At 41.9% G+C, this 19,175-nt stretch overlaps 1 protein-coding gene across 2 annotated transcripts in view; it reads right to left on the bottom strand.

The window, feature by feature from the left end:
- sdk (sidekick cell adhesion molecule) overlaps positions 1 to 18,742 on the bottom strand; it is a 160,174-nt gene extending 141,432 nt beyond the window's left edge. For both annotated transcript variants that reach the window (XM_019055096.2, XM_019055106.2), the window contains exon 1: positions 18,162 to 18,742. In XM_019055096.2, coding sequence (XP_018910641.2) covers positions 18,162 to 18,330 — 169 coding nt within the window. In that variant the 5' untranslated portion in view covers positions 18,331 to 18,742. The remainder of the gene's footprint in view (positions 1 to 18,161) is intronic.
- Between the last annotated feature and the right edge of the window lie 433 nt (positions 18,743 to 19,175).

The raw sequence follows: 19,175 nt of genomic DNA, 5'->3' as shown, positions 1-19,175 counted from the left end.
ACGTCGGAGATTTCAGAGATCAATTCGCCCGATTTATCTGAGGAGATTGATAGGGAATACGTGACACTTTTTTCTCAAACGCTCAAACTCTCTCTAAACTGTTAGACCTGGAATTTTGTTTTTTCAACTTGAAATATGACACTTTGGTGTCATGAAAAGTCAAACTTCCAGGTCGAACTATTCGGTGTGTTTAGGAAAAAAGTGTCATGATTGTATTACCTATCAATCTCTTCAGAAAAATATGGAGACTTGATCTCTGAAATCTCCGAGGGTAAATTCTTCTCGTTTTATGGATACTTGCAGTGAGAAATGAACCCAGTTTTATTTTTCATGAGGATCCCAGAGAGTCGCCACCTGGCGGATCAGCCAATCGGTGAAGACTCTGTAAAGTAGGGGTTTTCACTCGGCCCGCAATTCAAATTGCGGCTCTTGTTTACAATGGCGTATCGTGCTTTGCTATATATCGATTGTTATGCCATTTAAACCTATGGAAAAGGATCAATACGTCGCAAATCACGCCACGCCACTGCTTGTTTGCTCTTTGAGTAGAGCTGACTGTTGAAATAAATAGACAAAAAGAAAATGCAGCGATCCTATTGGGTGGAAGCAGTCACTTTCATCCATCCCAGAATGAACCGAATCCAGTCGCGGAAATTCGCCTCATGATGCCAAAACACGTTACTTACACGGGAACCGATCAGAAATGGACTCCGCATGGCGTAACTCCCTATAAAGTGACGCCACTCAAAGCGACGACGCTGCAGTTCATCGAGTGCACTACTACTGCACCAACTCTTCCTCTGAAGGAGCCGCCGACAACGCTGCACTGCCGTGCAGCAGTGTGCAGAGCCAGCTAACGACCATAAGCGCGGTGTTGCCGCTCTGCGACTCTCGGCCGTCGCGGTGCAGCGTTGCGCGCACAAGAAGTTAGCGCCGAGCCTGACAATCAGATTCTCCTGAGTTGTAGTTAGTCAGGCAACTCACGTGTCTCATCACTCAAACCCTAATCCGCCGTCGGGCCGGGCTGGCTGGGGGTTTACCACCTCGGGTTTTCATTTATCAAACATGCACCTTTCGTATGTACGTACGGGACCGCGAGAGACGCACAGGCCGAGTCCGCGGCACTCATCTTCCAAGACATGCCCGCTCATGCCCTCGTCCGTTTTCGTCGACGCCAGATTCATGCTCAGAGTCCCTTTGTACTGAGAGTCAAGACAACACCCCTCATGGAGTCACAAACGGGAATAAAGATTACACAAATTGAACGTTTTTCGTAATCTTGTGATCGGCTCATTCTTAAATTCCTTCTCCGTTCCTCCTCTCATTCCGTTTGTTCCTTGCCGAACCCGTAATTCCCTGGTCCATTCCAGATTATAAATCATATGGCGAATTGGTGAAAATAGTAATCTTTATTGCCGTTTGTGACCATTGTGAAGGCCCTAAAACTCCGGTTAACCAATCAGAAATCGGATTCGCATTGTCTTGACTCTCAGTATAAAGGGACTCAAGTCGACGCCAGATTCATGCTCATCTTCGAGTGGCCACGGCGCTATCGATGGGATTCGCGGGTCGATCCGAGGGTCATTCAACGTGAATCATCGACTATCCCTATTTTCCAATAGATCGCATTCGATAGTGGTTCGATTTATCGTTTGGTTCAAAACAATAGAGTATAACCTCAAACCGAAATTTCAGGATTTCAGTAAGAAAAGCTGAAAATGAGAAAATTCCTAACTATTCCACCTAGCGATGCCATTTAGTACTCATAAGAATAAAAAATCTATCACAAGAACCCCGTTCCCTTAGATTACTCAATTGACTTTTGAGGCTATGTTTACACGTTGAACCAATCGATATCGATACAATCTCACCAGTTTGATACATCGAATACGACCCATTAAAATCGACATCAGGGTGTCTACTAAAACAGGCTGGCCAAAATAGTACTTTGTTAGTATGTTCCCAAGAAATTTAGTACCGACTTTTTCAGCACCTCCATTTGACGAAATTCGAAAATTTGAAATTGTCGCCTGATTGCGACAAAATTGACGTAGACACAAAATTTCATTGGTGGCTTCAAGATTAAAAGACTGCACACTCGTCGATCTTGCAGGCATAAACCACGCAAAGAATCAACGCTCAGGGGATTCAATACTTTCTAGGCTTTATTATAACGAATACGCATCATGGTATGAAGGACTAAATTCCGAACCTTTTAGCGAAATTTCTGCACATTTTCAGTACTTCCAGACGGGATTTTTCCTTAACACGGCAGTAAGTACTAACTATCGTGTCAGGAAAAAGCGTCGTACAAAGACTTACTATTGTTTTAACATTACTTTCGAAAAAATCAATCCATTAAGTATATTGAATCAATGCCAAAACAAGGGGAGTAAAAAACACAGAATTGATGGAATGAACACTGGAGAGATCGAGAGACCGAGACAAACATTGGGGTGTTCTTCGCAGAACTTGCACAAATCACGAATCCGATTGAATCGTCACTCTGATCCTACATTTTACGGCCTACTTAAATAAATGAGCTGCACGAAACTAGAATTGAAAATTGGGGTTCTAAAACAACGTAGGGAAGATTCTTCCCCAGAGGAAAGGGTGGAAAAAGTCCACTCTATCGATGAAATGAGATTCGATGAATTCAATTGGCGAAATAAACAAGGGGCGAAATGGGGCGAATTACGCAACGTTTCGCGGAAAAGTTTGCGGGGCCGCTCGAGCCTTCTGGCGAGGGAGGGGCTTACGTAAGACCTCTCACCCTCGTCGCTGGCCGCCCTTGCGATAGCTTGTGCAAAGCTCTGCGTTTCATGCCGCTTCCCGCGTGGAAAATAAACTTTGACTTTTGATTGACGTTTTTCACCGAGGTTTTGATAGGTAAGTCGTCGCTCCTCTGACGTAAGGGCGTATCTAGATTTTTGCATGAGCCTTAGAAAGCATAGAGTTATACGGAGCACAGGGGTCACGTAGAAATCAAGTTACGCCTTACGTCAGAGGAGCGACGAAGTGTGCTGCCGTGCTGAGGAAGAACGTCGTATGAGCATACAGACGTTACCACATTCCTTCAACAAATCACGAATTTTCGGGACAATTCGTAAATATTTTACATCCAAGTTTTCGGAGAAGATTGTTCGTAATTTGATCTAAAGTATCTGAGACTTTCAAGACGGATATTCGTAACTACCTTCAAAAATAAATATTTCCCGGGAGGAAATTTGGCAGCATGGGAATGCTCATACGGCGTTGTTCCTTAGCACGGAAGTAGGATGCACATGTATGAGTCGCACCCCTCTAAATGGGTAGATCTAATAGGTTCACGTCAATGTACGCAACCCGCAGTGCGTGACTGTCATGAAAGTTTGTACGGCTTTTTAAGCCTACCGTTGAGTAATAACACTGCAGGATGACAGTTTTGTACCATGGTTCAGAGGGTTCTAGGATCGCAGTCATTTGCCATCACAGTGATGATTCTCGCAAATAATTGACAACAATATTTTTCCTCTTTTTAATTTAAATTCATTACCTAAAATGATCGGTTCTGGGCAAAACATGCTACGGTTGAACTCCCTTCATTTTTTTAGTATTTCTGCCAAAGTTTCTCTGATTTTGTCGACGTTTTCAACAACATTACTTCATCCTTTCGATAGTTCCGAAAAATTTCCCGATTTTTTCAGAATAATGACAAGAATTCATTATTCTTTTCAAACTACGACCGAAATTCCGCGAGTTTTCAAAGAAAAGTCATCGCTTTAGAGAATCCTACAAGTTGCTCCCTGTACCTGCCGCTTACTGTCATCTGTGGATGTTCAAATCAGGCATTTACTGCAACCTTTGCTTCCACTTTTTTTAACTTGAAAATTCGAGGAAATTATCATTTTTTTACGTCGATTACAAAAACAACTAACTTCATGCACAGTCTAAAGTAGATCTCTGTGTGGACAAAGCCTTCCATTCATAAGAAATGAACGAACAAATTTTGAAAGAACAAACAGATGTAGTTTCATGATTTTAACTTCCGCCGCCGCGCCGCGCAGACTGCACTGTGTTTGACGCAATACGTGAAGTATTCACGCAGTCTTGTAGGCGCTAAGCGTTTTACGCTGACCGCACTGTATTTGGCGCAATGCGTGAAGTATTCATGCATTCTTGTAGGCGCTATCCGTTTCACGCTGACCGCAGTGACCGCACTGTGTTTGATACAAGGCGTGAAGTATTCGTGCAGTCTTGTAGGCGCTAATATGTGTTAGAGTACCTGTATAGCGAGAGTATAGACAGATGTGAAACTCCGAAAATCCATCAGGCCTTCACCGATGTCTCCGCGAATAAAGTTAGGGCCGACTTCAATTATCCAGAGCGCTTTACAAATACAATTGTTACGAACCATCGTTTATAAAGTAAGTATTTGGCTTAGGGTTGCATAAATTTACTCATTTTTGCGATAGAACGCTCATTTATGTACATTCTTAGCCATCTTGGTTAGAATTGGAATCTGCAGACTGGCAGTGAAATTTTGTGCGTTAGAAGTTGGTTAGAAGGGTGGCTGCGCTTTTTGGCCCTAAGCCCTCCATGAAGCGAACTGTCCATACTCTCGCTATATAGGTACTCTAGTAGTTGCACTACTTGAACACGCCCCAGTTTTATAATCCTGATCGGTCAAAAACCTCAGGAACCGATCGCAACGGAGTCGGGCTGTGCTCAGTTAGGTCACGCAACTAAACTAACTCTCCGGTGAAGCTGAAAGTATCACTCGAATTGAAGGCGCCCCACTACTGAATTTGTACTCACTAGTTCCCCAGCTTCCATCAATAGAACTTTAAGCGTTCTCAAACTGAAAGGTACGAATTCACTTAGGCGTTATAATATATGTGTCTAAACCAGAATTTCACGAAGAACAAGATTCGCGCGAGAAATTTCGTCGTTGCTCTAATATGTGTTACATGCCGACCGCCGCGCCGAGGGCTTCTCCTTTACATCTCAAGTCCTCGTCATCATTTCTCTCTAAGTCGCTCCGTTCCAGGCCAAATCGAGTGTTTGGTTTTTCTCTTAACTCGATTAATGAAAGTTGGTGTCTTTTTAAATCACTAAAAGACAACAAAATTAGAAATTATTATACTCCAGGAAATGAGAGATTTTGTGGCCTTTTCTCGTTTGTAATTTTTTTTCAAAATTATATTATTTAAAAAAAAAAAAAATTGCAAAATTTGCCGCCCCTTGATTTGCCGCGGCCCATGTGGCCACCCCCTTAGCTCTTAATCCGGCCCTGCTACCAACCCGATTATAATCTCACCGCCATTATCGGGGAATTTTGGCTCGACCGATCATCAACGAAAGTACGCTTATTAAGCATCGCGTACAGCGCGTTATTAGCTCTTGAAAAATATAGGCAACTTCAAAGCCGAACAGAAGATGTTGCGGCACCCGGACACGAAATAAGCAGCCGATTCGCCGTGTAAATTTAAGTATTTACACGAAATGATAGTCTGATTGAATCGAGCGCGGCACGCGTTTCAACTAGCGCCACGCCGCGACAAGGTTGCCGAATTCTCACTGAAATTTCCGCGATTTCCCCCGATCGAACCGGCGAAATACGGACGAGAGGCTGAAAGAACCTGGTCACTTAGCACAGCATATTACAGTATTACACGGAAATGAATGGTCACGGAATGGTGATGATTACCTCGTTATTCCGGTCAAGGGCTGAAACGATAAGTACGAGTAACATTCGATCAGGCATCAACTAAGCGGCGCGGGCCAAAACCGACAATCAACACACTTTACGCCCGCGCCCGGGCAGGGAACGCTCAACACTCGAGATGAGTGATGCCAGCCACCGTGCCCCCCCCCCCCCCCACACACACACACACACACACACACACACACTGTCGCTCATTTAAGAACTCATGAAACTGTTTAACATACAAGTCGATGTACTACTCTGCCGCAGTCAGTGGCGTGGCATGCTTTGCGATGTATCGATTGATCAGCCATTTAAACCTATGGAAAAGGATCGATGTACAGGGTGTTCGCAACGAACACCTTAATAATCGATTCTTTACCATAGGTTTAAATGGCATAACGATCGATATATCGCAATTCATGCCACGCCACTGGCCACAGTGCTAAGGAAAAACGCCGCCCGCGCCGTACAAAAATTTACATTTCGATCTGAGGAGTCCCCTTGAGACCCAGTGCAGCATAAACTCACATAAGATTAGTACACAACGCCTGAAGCGCGAAGCGCTTCGGGCAGTTGGAGTGCAAAGCGGTTGGGGGCCGTACCCCCTTATTCTCACTTTGAAGGTACGCTACTAAGTCATTCCATGCCAATTGGTGTCACTTTGAAAAGGTGACCCCTTCGGATTTGATTAAATTTGGCATACTTAGCGCAGTGAAAATACAACATTTTAAGTTGATTCGACCACCCGTTGCACTTATCAGACACTGATAGTTCGCGGAAGTCCAACATGTGATTGAATTAAAGTGGATTTTTGGATTTTTAGTAATGCATGTACACTAAGTATGCTAAATTTCATAAAATTCTGAGGGGGTTATTTTTTCAAAATGGCACCGGTTGGCATGGAATGATCATAGCGCGAATAGCGAGGCACGGAAGGTCCTGCCAAAACTTTCAGTTACGTAAGCATGACATCACCAGTGATAGCTGGACAGACTCTGTGAGAAAGACTGCCGTGCTAAGGAAAAACGCCGTATGAACCTTCAGGCGTTGCCAAATTTCCTTTGATAAATCACGAATTTTCTGGAAAATTTGTGAATATTTTTTCTCCTATTTTTCAGATAATTTCGTTTGTAAGTAATTTCACCTTAAGTTCCTGAAAATTTCAAGGAAAAATATTCATAACTTGCCTCAAAAATAAACATTTAACCGAAGGAAAGTTGGCAGCTCTCGAATCTTCATACGGCGTTCCTCCTTAGCACGGCAGAAGAGTGAGGTGCACCGCCGTGCCAAGGAAGAACACCGTATGAACATTCGAGAGTTGCCAAATTTCCTTCGATAAAATGTTTATTTTAGAGGAAAGTTATGAATATTTTTCCTTGAAATTTTCAGGAACCTAAGGTGAAATTACGAACAAAATGATCCGAAAAATTGGAAGAAAAATATTCATAAATTTACCAGGGGATTCTTGTTTTACCTATTAAAGGAAATTTGGCAACGCCTGAAGGTTCATACGACGTTCTTCCTTAGCACAGCAGTTCAGTGGTGGACAGCGAGGACTTGTCGCGGGAAAACGATGGCGTCGACTCGCGAGCTGGTGATGACAGCGCAACAACGAGACAATATTGCAAAGCCTAATTTGAAGCGTCCGAGTTTGAAAAAACTAAGCAAAACGGATAAACGAAGCAAAACAAAAAGAACGTGGTTCCTGAAGGATGACTGATGTCGGGATGACTTGGCGAAGTACGAGGCAGACTCGCGGTTAACTCACGCCTCCGCCCGTCAAGGCTACGGAAACCTTTCATCTGACTTTCCATTACGAAATAGCCCCAACGACGGTTATTACTCTCCTTATCCGAGGATCTCCCTCGCCAAGTACAGGGTTGCCGCAGAATTAGAAAATGCAATTCCCTGATATTTCCCTGATTCCCCATACACATTTTGTCGAAATTCCTTGACAATTGAAAATACACATGAATCGGAAACTTTAAAAGCTCGTATTTTCGTTGGTATATAACGGAGAAACTTGAAGGTTATCCAGGTTTTCCCTGGCTGAAATGGGAAAAAAATTCCAATTTTTCACATCGATATTTGCACTCGTACTGCAAATGGACAATTTTTGGCACTGATTTAATTTTGAAAAAAAACACACTCACAATGATTCTTCACAAACTTGGCAAGTTTTTTTTTTTTTTTTTTTTTTTTTTTTTTTTTTTTTTTTTTTTTTTTTAAATGAATTTTTGTGAATGGTACCTAACGTTGGAAAATAGGAAACACCGCTTCCCGCTAAAAAATTGTACGAGTTTCTAAAGGGTTTCTTCCCACACTAAAGAAGCGTACCCTAATTCTCTGAAGGTGGTACACTGGTACAGGCATGCAAAGGTAAAAAAAAAACAGCTTGACTACAACGTTTCAACATCCATCCATCCGATTATCCAGCGACCAAAACAAATAAACAGAGTCGGCCGGGTAATGAGCATCATATTCCATTTTCCCTGTTCACCCTTTCCCTTGGCCGGTGGCGACCATCGACGAGTAACACCTTCGAGCGCGGCTCCGATCCCTCAACTGCCGTCTAAAAATAAACACGTCTACCCAACTTGTAAAAATAATTTGTAGAGGCGGCTACGGCGAGCGAACGGGCCACTAAAAGCGCCTCGGTCACGACCAGACTAGTCTGCACAAGGGGGATAAAGGGGGAAAACAGGAGAGCACGAAATTTTCGGTTGTGTACGTTGTACCCCACGATAATTTCGCCACGAATGTGCTCTTCCGTGCTAAGGAAGAACGCCGTATGAACCTTTAGGCGTTGCCAAGTTTCCTTTGGTAAATCACGAATCCTCGGAAAAATTTGTGATGATTTTTCATCCAATTTTTCGTATAATTTTGTTCGCAAACTCACCTGAAGTTCGTGAAAATTTCAGGGAAAAATATTAATGACTTTCCTCAAAAATAAACATTTTATCAAAGAAAATTTGGCAACTCTCGAATGTTCATACGGCGTTCTTCCTTAGAACGGCAGTGCTCGTCTCCGCTCGTTTAATTAATCAACTCAGCACATGGACCTTTTAAAGGGTGACAGAAATCTCGTCCATTTTTGAAGAGCCAGGGTGCGTGGCAAATTAATACAAACATGTCTACATAACCAGCTTTGATGGGCGGTCACGGTTATATACTCTGCCGTGCTACGGAAAAACGCTGTAAAAGCCTTCAGACGTTGCCAAATTTCCTCTGTTAAAATAAATATTTTCAGGGAAATCTGTGAATATTTTTCCTTCAATTTTTTTTAGAGAATTTTATTTGGATTCATAGATGTAAATTAACTGAAAATTTCAAGAGGAAATACTTGTGACTCGCCTCAAAAAAGAACATTTTACTGGAGGAAATTCGGCAACTCTCGGGTGTTCATACGGTGTTTTTCCTTAGCACGACAATTACGGATGAAGGCCGTATGAACAGGGTGCAAAAACTCCTGGACCGAACAATATCTGGCGCGCGAAAATCCAAAGGCGTTAAAAATGGGCGATGCCGCGAGTCAACATATATTTTTGTCAACGACGTATTTTTCGCAAAATTTTAATCAAGATCGCTTGTTTCTTGCAAAACCGCGGAAAACACCACGTAGGTATATTTTCTCTTCTTCAGAGGCACAGCAAATTGGTACGTAAAATGCAAAAATTTCGTCTCTGAAATTTCTGAGAAAAAAGGTTTAAAATTGGGAGGGCTAAGAACTGATGACGCTCCTGGTTCGGACCATACTAAAATTCTTTTTAAAAAAAATTTGAATTTTTCTAAAATACAGACAGTGGTGTTGGTGAGTTGAATACGCAAACCAATGAATCATTTGCATGAACTGAGGGAAGGAAATCGCGACGAATATTTCGAAAAAACTTTCGTGAAAACCACTTTTACATAGGAGAAAACCCCCTAATTGTAATTGCTAAAAGTGAAGAAAATAAAGAAGAAAAAAAAACCGACGACCTGGAATGACCCTGAGGAATTACAGCGGATCTAGTAGCCCGACAGCGCCGGGAACCGACTACCCGCTTGTCAGTGGCGAGTCTGCGATAAATCGAATAATCTCCCATTTAACCCATGGAGAATGATCGATCATCACGGAGTTCGCGACGGACGCCTCAAGAATCGATTCTTTACCATGGCTCCAAACGGGAATACATCGATAGCCGACGCCACTGCTGCGGGATACGAAGCCCTTCAAGTGTCTGAATGTTGACAATTAAACAGCGATGGAAGTTCACATGAGAAAAGCGGCGGATCCGACGGCGATTAAGCGGCCGCGTGGAGGGGGGAGGGGGTTGAGGGGGGCGCTCCCGGCACTTTTTTCACGAATCGCTTCCATTACGCTGGCGTTTCCGCTGAGACCGGAAACGGGCACCCGGAGGAAACTCGGACATGGACGGACGGTGGAAAAGATTCTCTATCGCAGCCTCGAGCCTGTATGAAAATAATTCACGGGATTCACGTCTTTCAGACGGAGGGAAAGACTTTCTTGCCCATCGCGGACTGGCAACTCCCAAGTCGGGGTTGCCGAATCCATCATGAATTATGCTTCGATCACTGATGAAAAAGGCGAACGGGGCTACTCTGCTGTGCTATCATGCTAAGGGAAAACGCCGTATGAGCCTTCAGACGTTGCCAAGTTTCCTCCGTTTAAAACTGCAGTTACTGGGAAAATTGTGAACATTATTTCCTCAAATTTTCAGACAATTTTGTACACAATTTAATCTTAGATATCTGAAAATTTCAAGGAAAAATATGCATGAATTTTGTCAAAAATACAGGTTTTTTTCTGGGGAAACTTCGCAACTCCCGAATGTTCATACGGCGTTCTTCCTTAGCACGACAGTAGCTGTGGTAGCCGAGAGCGAAGAGAGCCGTATGCGCAAAAATAGAGTTTTGCTTACTTAAATTTTACTTCGAAGCACTGTCAGCATTGGCTCTCCGGAGGAGTAATGTTAATTAGGGCTGTTTTATCTGAAACTACGCCGTTTTTGGCGCACTGTCGTTGAGACAGGACAGGAGCGCGCGAAATCTTATAAACCGTTTTAAATGGGGTTTGATTCTCGGCGACCTTGAGAGTCGTTTCCGCAGGTTTAATTCAATTACCTAGTTGAAAAACGGATAGATGAAGTTGGATATCCTTATTGCAAAAAAAATCAAAATAAAAAAGAAAAATCATGCAACTGTCGCATTGAAATCTGGAATTCAGGGTCACAGTAACGATCCGCTAGGAAACTTTTCGCCCATAATGAGCCCGTTCCCTCCGGCCGGGATCGTGTGAACTATCTATGCACAGCGCTTTCCTATTCCAGTGCCTGCCCTGTTATTTAAGGCTGCACCGCAACCAGGTGCACGTTACGGGTGCAAGGTGTCAGGTGCCTGATAATACGGTCATGCGAAACAAGGGCGTCAATTAAACCTAGGCACTGACCGTCCTGATTGATTCCTTCCGTATCTAACATTTGAAATTACTGATAATTGGACTGCATTTTGCAATTAGGAACTATAAATTCCGGCCCGATTAAAAAACAACGTATGTGCCGTTAGTTTCCCTATGCACATAAGTGTTTTTTCAGATGAGCCAGAATTTATAGATCTAAATTGCAAAATGCAGTCCAATTAGTCTCGCGATGGAAAAATACCCCTCGGTTCGTGCGACTTGGTTACAATTTAAAAGTTCTCTGCGTGAGTATTTGCATGGGGATGAACTACTGCGCATCAATGGCGAAAATTAAGACGCCAACTGTCCACCTCGCCCAAAACTGCATTGATTATTCGCTTCCAGGCAAAGGAATGAATCTCCATTCAACTATTGCAAAATTTAATTGAACGGTACACTGAAAAAAATGGTTATGTAGTGAGAGTCCATACTGCTTGGAAAATTTACGGTACGAACTGCTCGTACATACGGTCTGGCTTTCACGACTAGACCAGAGATGTGCCGTAAACATGTCATGTATGGAAAAGCATGTGTATGAACTCACCGTTCATACGGTATGGACTCTGGGTCCATACAGTATAGACGCTGGGTCCATACGGTCCACACTCTTCGTATGTAATATTTGTTCATAAGTACTAAAATGGACTCTATCCCTATTCATAGGTCGGCATCAAATTTTTCATGTATGGTCTGTATGTGGCCCCGACCCATAATTTATGAAGCATGAGTGCATACATGCACGGAAAAAACGAGTTTAGGGCTGGTGCCTGCACCGAAGGTCCCAGCCCTAACCGGGTAGGTAAAATTGCTTCACCTCCACCGCCATAGGGGCAGGTCCGACGCGCGTAGAGCCCAAACCTACCTGCTTCAGGGTTCAGCCCTACCTTGGAAGAGGTAGACCCTGTCCAGGTAGGGCTGGGCCTTACCCACGCAGGGCCTGCCCCTGTGGCGGTGGAGGTGAAGCAATTCTAGGGCCCAGCCCTAATCTCGTTTTTTCAGTGTGTTTTTCAGTATAGATCCAATAACACCAAAGAAGTGACTGTCCGATTTCTGTGCAAATTCACCCTGATTTTAGCCAGGAAATGAAATCATAAGAAATGAAATTTGCCCAGAAAAACCAAAGAAATTCTCAGAAGAAAAAACCTAACAGTTGTCGAGTAAAAATACAAATTGCGATTTGAAACGCTACGTTGAAACGAGGTAACAAATTTCCGTAATCATGGTCGTGCAGTGGCATTGAACATGGTGCACCGAAAACAGTGGAAACCCTAGACGCAAAAAAATAAACCGTTGGATCCGTCAATTATTTCTACGAAAGAATGTACCTACCTTCTACCAATCAGGCGCAAGACATAACGACGCCAGAATATCGACGGTGAAACTACCAAACCACGTATCTCGGTTTGCGACGTCGCAGACTTCCTGTCATAATTTATTTTTTAAATGAAAAACTACTTAACGTCCAGTCTTGAAAATTTCTGTGATTTTTCCTCTTCGTGCGGAGAAAATTCTGTGAAAATTTCAAGGAATGATATTAATTTGGTCTACTTCAAAAAAATAAAATGTGAGCGTAGATTTTTAAACACCGCAAACGAGATACGTGGTTTGGTAGTTTCACCATCGATATGTAACTTGGGCCCATTGTGTACATAGCTTGACAAGCTACCGGTGCCGGCCGCCGTGCTAAGAAAGAACGTCGTATGAGCCTTCAGGAGTTGCCAAATTTCCCCTCACCAAACTTCAATTTTTAGGGAAAGTCATGAGTACTTTCCTTTGACATTTCCACATACTTTACATCAAATCTAGTCTGGATTTCTCTAAAAATTGGAAAAAAAAAAGATCCAAAAGCTTCCTAGAAAATTTTTACTTTATCGAGGGAAATTTGGCAACGTCTGAGGGCTCATACGGCGTTTCACTTAAGAACGGCATTATAGGGAGCGGTTCCTACAGCCAGCTTGAGATGACCGGTGGTTGAAGATAGAGGAAGGTAAAAGAAGCTATCACCGATTTTAATTGTTGATGCCGCAAGATGAGACGGCAAAATCTTGGGTCAACTGCGTAACAGCCGCGACAGGCCGAAAACAAAGGGTGACGAGGTGCATTCGCAATCACGTTCCATTTGAGCTTGCAACCGATTGTGAAAGAGATTACACCCACTCATCAGAGATTTCATCGGGTATTTTTTCAACGACCGGATAACAAAGCGAAATCGACGCTGGACAGAGTTGGCGTCAAATCGGCGAGCACTTTCCTATCATGTCGTGCGTTTAAGTCTCCAAGCGTATTCTTCATGAATCAAGGTTTCGGATGGTTTCATAGGTCTACGAAACAAGCAAGAATTGGTTATTCGAAAAGCGCGGATTCTAAGGGATTGGATTAATAGAGAATTTGCAGGTGTCTGAAATTTGATGAATCTCGTGTTGAAGTGAGAACTACAGAGTGAACTGAACACGAGGATACCCTTGGTTCATGAATTGAACAATTATTGGAGATGATATGACGAAATGATCGACTTAATCTGCTAAAATACGTGTGTTTACATGGGAGATGCCGCCAGATGACGTCACTAGGCGGTGCATTTTCTCACTTTTAAATCTATTTTTATACTATTTCCCAAAAAAATTAAAAAAAATACTTTGAAATCAGCTATTTAAGCACCTTGAGATGAAGCAATAAAAAATTTGCATGCACATTTTCCGTTGTTTTAGTCCGATGGAGACTTTGCGGGTGTCTGACTTTTGTGGATTTCATATTTGTGATTGAACTTCTTAGAGAATGGAGCACAAGAATATCCTTCGTTTCTATAGCCAAAAGCTTCAACTCCAACAAAGAAAACACACCAAATTTTTCCCCTGACTTGAAGGACCGACACATTCCTCGGAGATTTAAACAAGGTACTTCATCAAACCATCGACGTGAGACCGATTGAGCCAGTGGCGTTAGTGATCGATCATCGATATTTCCCCATTTGGAGCTGTGGAAAACAATCGCTTATTAAAGTGTTTGTTGCGAGAACCCTATTTACCGATCCTTTTCCATATGTTTAAATGGCACATTAATCGATACATCGCATGCCAATGTTAGGAGCATCTCGAGGAAAACGGACGCTCGAGTCACTGAACTCCGGCCAAGGAGCAGGAATCATCGATGCATTTCGATCTACGAATAAGGGCATACATTCCGATCACCTTTTAATTCGGAAGCCGTTGTTGGATTCAGGTGGATGAGGCGCTTATACGCTGAAGCCGTGAAGAATCAGAGAATAACACGAGGCCGCTATTTTATTGTCTCCTAAATATGGAAACTGAGTTTGGCATTGCGAACTAAGAGACCTCTGCCACGAAAGAAAAAAGGGCATTTTCCGCGGACCGGAATTAAGGACCCAAACTCATTATCCATTCGATTAAAACCCTGAGTAAGTTCTTTCGCTAGCGGTTAGGCTCTTTATAAAAGTTCCCAATGTCGATACGACAATTTCGTTGCAATGGACCTATGGACGAGGTTGGAAGTTAAGCATTCTGATTCATGCTTTAAGACCAAAGTTTCACGTAGAACACGATTCGCGCAGCGAGAATTACTTACTGAAATTAATTCCTTGCAAGGATATCTAATAGTTTTCAGGCAAAATTTCTTGTTCAAAATTTCAAACTCATTTAGAAAGCAAATGAAGGTGATTTGACAAATTTTCCCTGATATTTCCCGGTACTGACTGTGGCAACCCTGGTTTTACGTGAAGTTCTGGCGAAGAAACATGCGACCATGAAACATGCTTGAATTCGTACCTTGTCTAATGGTTGGTTGGGTACCCCAAACTCAGCATCCATTCGACTTTAAGGTACGCTAAGTAAATTATTTCGCTAACGGATAGGTTCTTCTTAAAAATACTCAATGTTGATACGACAGTCTCGTTGCTATCCGATTGTGATTTGAGAGACTATCGAGTCAGTCAGGGTGTATCAATCTATCCTTGCAGGTGGCATGAGGCATGAGGCTCCTCCACAAGAGTTCATTCAAACTTTTGAGAACATCCTCGTCGCCTGAAAGAAATGCAAAGGGATCCGCACAGCGCAGTGGTTTGAGAGCTGCCGTGCTTAGGAAGACCGCCGTATGAGCCTTCAGGCATTGCCAAATCTCCTTCAACAAATTACAAATTAACAGGAAAATTGGAGAATATTTCTCCTCCGATTTTTCAGAGGATTCCGTTCGTACCCTGATCTTTAAAGTCCGAAAATTTATGGGGGAAAATATTCATAGTTCCTTCAAAAATAAACGGTTCCTGGAAAAGAATTAGGCAATATTTGGATGCTCATACGGTGTTTTTACTTAGCACAGTAGAGAGGAGGAGCTTGTTTTCCGCGCTTGACATCGAAACGCGAACGCACAAAGGAAGAATCCGGAATCCGAATCGTGGAAAGAGAAAAGAGGCCAGGTAACTGCGAGAGCCCTCGGGACTCCCTAGATCTCGGAGCCTGTTTTCAATGGGCTCACCTCAATAAAATCTCGAAAAAAGGTAATGATTTCGTTGGAACCGTGAAACCTACCACACTGTTCTCCTTTTCTACGGCCGCCCCTCCTCGCGAGGAGTAGACTGAGCGGTCCGTCACTCACAATGATTTTTTAGGGTTCGCTCCCACGATTTTTCACTTGTACCCCGGGCTCATTTCAAGGCGCATTTCGGTGGCTAAATCCTGAAAACGCGCTAGTCAAATGCTGCCCTGCAAAGGAAAAACGCCGTATGAACCTTCAGGCGTTGCCAAATTTCCTTCGATAAAACAAGAATTTTCTAGTAAATCTAAAAAGGGTTTTCTTCCTATTTTTCAGATAATTTTGTTCCCAATTTTGCCTGAATTCCCTGAAAATTTCAAGGAAACATATTCATAACTTTCCTCAAAATTTCACATTTCATCAAAGACAATTTGGCAACTCTCAAATGTTCATACGACGTTCTTCCATAGCACGGCAGAATACGGCGCTGCGTCTGAAAATCGAAAGTGATGAGAACGAACGAAGTACGAAATATTTACAGAATGATTGAAGTTGCCGTGAGATTGAGGTGAATTGCATTTAACAGTACAGGAACCGACGGGATTGATGTTTTAAAAATCGTGCGTCTATATATTTAGGTACCTTAAAAAAAAAAAAAAAAAAAAACCCAAAATAGCAAATAGTTTTTGATTTGAAACGAAAACTGGTTGATTATAAAGGAAAACAATCGTGTGAATTGTACGTCTAAACTTGCATATTAGTAAAGTCAAAATTGGCTGAATTTAGTTAAAACTTGGTCTAAGTATCAGTTAGGTATACGTTTTTTTTTACAGCAAAGAAGTTGCACGATTTTGAAAACTCTGTAATCGCATTGAGTTCCCTTCTGCTGAATGCAATACCTGAGTAATAATTGAACTGAATTTTGCAGTTAGGAGCTATAAATTCTAGCTCATGTAAGAAACAGCATAAGTATGTGCCAAAAGTTACCCTATGCAGATGAATGCTTAAATGGAGGAGTCTGAAATTGTAGTTCCTAATTGCAAGATGAAGTCCAATAAAGAGGAGTGCCCCCCCCCCCCCCCCCCCCCCCCCCACATGTGCGATGAACACTTTAAATCTCTGGAAGAGCATGGCAAATCTACTGACTAAGAAATACTATCGGTAGAATGCAAGGCTTCAAAGTTGATTCATATGAAGTGCCCGATAGCAGTGCAAAAAAAGATAAATGTGAACCATTCTTAGGAGCAAACAAGATTTTTTTCCTAGAAAGACTGTTTACACCAACACCTACCTTATTAAAGTGCCTTTTAGTATTTAATAAAATGCTTAGTAAAGCATTTGGACTGCGTTCAACAGAAAGGAACCAAGCCAAATCAGCTGCTGCCAAATTTAACTGGGCAATTTAATTTTTTGTACAAGAGAACGTTTGTGCGGATTCCTTTGAAAATTTTACAGAATTCTTTTCGTACTATGCAGTGAATTCCCTGTTTGCACAAAAATCCGCACAACCGTTTTCAGGTAAAAGTTAAAGTTCCCGATAACTGATATGGTTTGGTTCCTTTCCGCTTAACACAGTCCATTTCATTGGTGAAACAGCAGAAGCGGATACCTCCTTTCAGTTTGTAACATTGCAGATTTCCTGTCATACTTCATTTTTCAAAGTGAAAAATAGGCAACATAATTTCTTAAAACCTTTCCAGATTTAATTCTCTGTGCGATAAATTTCAAACAACAGGTTGATTTGTTCTCCTTCGATAAAATAAAATGGACTTGGAAGTTTTGTAATGCCACCAACAAGATTTGCTTTCTGCAGTTTCACTGTCAATTTACTACTTGCTTTACTACACTCCTTTAGATTTATAATATTGCTCCAAAACACCTAAGTACTTTCATGGAATAATACAATTGGAGTTACTTAAGGGTCTGTTGAAAACCAATTGAAAATTGGGTCTATTGGCATTTTCTACGTAAAATCTCCAATGAAAGACCGAAGGATATTGCACCGTCAAATGCCGCAACTAAGAATTGAGCAGATCTTTTTTATGGGTACCTAGGTAATTTTTTGTTCATTTCAATGTACTATCAGTCCCAGGGGTTCCATCCTGTTATGAGCTTAGAGAATTCTTCTCGGCGCTTTGAGCTACGGAGCTTCTATATAACATTTGAGGTCTAGAGTGCGTAGCTGAAAGTTTCAGAGAAAATTCGTTCCATTTAGTCTATTATAAACACACCCCTGTGTAAGATAATCTATCAGCAGAGCTGCTCCGCCAATAGCGGGAAATGATTGATGCCTGAACCAAATAGGTACAGTTTCTAAGTTACCATGGAGACAGCATGGTTCATTTAAGAAACCACAAAGTAAGTACTCCATCCCTGATTTCAATCAGCATTTGTGAGCTGGCAAAATCTTAAAGATGAAAAAACAGTGAAATTACAATACAGGATACAACAGCAAAACTGGCAGGCCTTGCAACAGGTAGATTGACTTTCATAATCAGAGAAGAGCAAAGGATCGAAAAGTGTACTCACCAGCTAATGTAACAGGAACTAAAAATAACAGCACAACGTGTAAACAAACAAAACTAAGCAGCCTTAAAAAACCCGAGTTGGATAACGAAGAATAGGGATTCAAAACTGATCTTTCTTTTTCTTCCATTTTGTAAAAATAATTAAGGAATAACTTGTCAGCAGCCCTCATAAGTAATAGTTTGGGTAAATATTTTTTGACACTGGAATTATAAAGGCTTCGGCCATTAAACTAAATACACTAGAACAAAAATCTGTATTAAGCTGGCTGCTACATTCATCGTTCTGAGCACTCTAAAATCATGAAATGCCATGATCTACATCAATTTTCTCAGGAACCAAACACACTTTCCGTGGAATAAAACACCAAATACATCCGTAAGCCGAAAAACATAACTGAACACTATTGCACTTGACGTTAGCACGATAATTTTCGAAAATCACAATTCAAGCTATCAATTAAAATATTTAATTCGACAAAATAATCAAAACATTAAATGCACACATTCCAGGAATCACGCACATGGACTCACCCTCGACCGTTCATTCCCGTGACTGGTTCAAAAACCGTTATTCTCCTGGCTGCTCGTGTTTACTGCCAAGATTGCCACCCATGCAACTCTTTCACTAAAGACGCGAGGAATGTTTGATCCAAAAACCTGTCGAAATTTCCCATTTAATAGATTGAATCTTACAGATTTACGATGAATTATTCTTTGAAACGAATTAATCAAGATAAATAGTGCGTCAGAAATAAATATTCTTTCAGTTACAAGTTGGAAAACACGGAGGGGGGTGAAGTTTACTTTGATTTCGTTGTGTTACACACATGTACGTCGGTGACTAGAATAAGCTGTTTGAATTAAAGGCGCGAAAACGTGAGAGCAGCTTCAGGTATTCAGTGTTAATCAGAGTCAACCAAAAACTAAAATGAGACTGTTGTATAGACACCTCATGGTATGAATTCTGAAAAATTCATTACTAGTCTATCGCTAAATTCAAGCGGCCGTACTAATT

Source organism: Bemisia tabaci, chromosome 1, assembly GCF_918797505.1.
Source record: "Bemisia tabaci chromosome 1, PGI_BMITA_v3".
In the NCBI taxonomy this organism is placed as follows: Eukaryota; Metazoa; Arthropoda; class Insecta; order Hemiptera; family Aleyrodidae; genus Bemisia; species Bemisia tabaci.
Note: the sequence above shows the minus strand (reverse complement) of the source record. Positions and strands in the feature narration are given on the sequence as shown.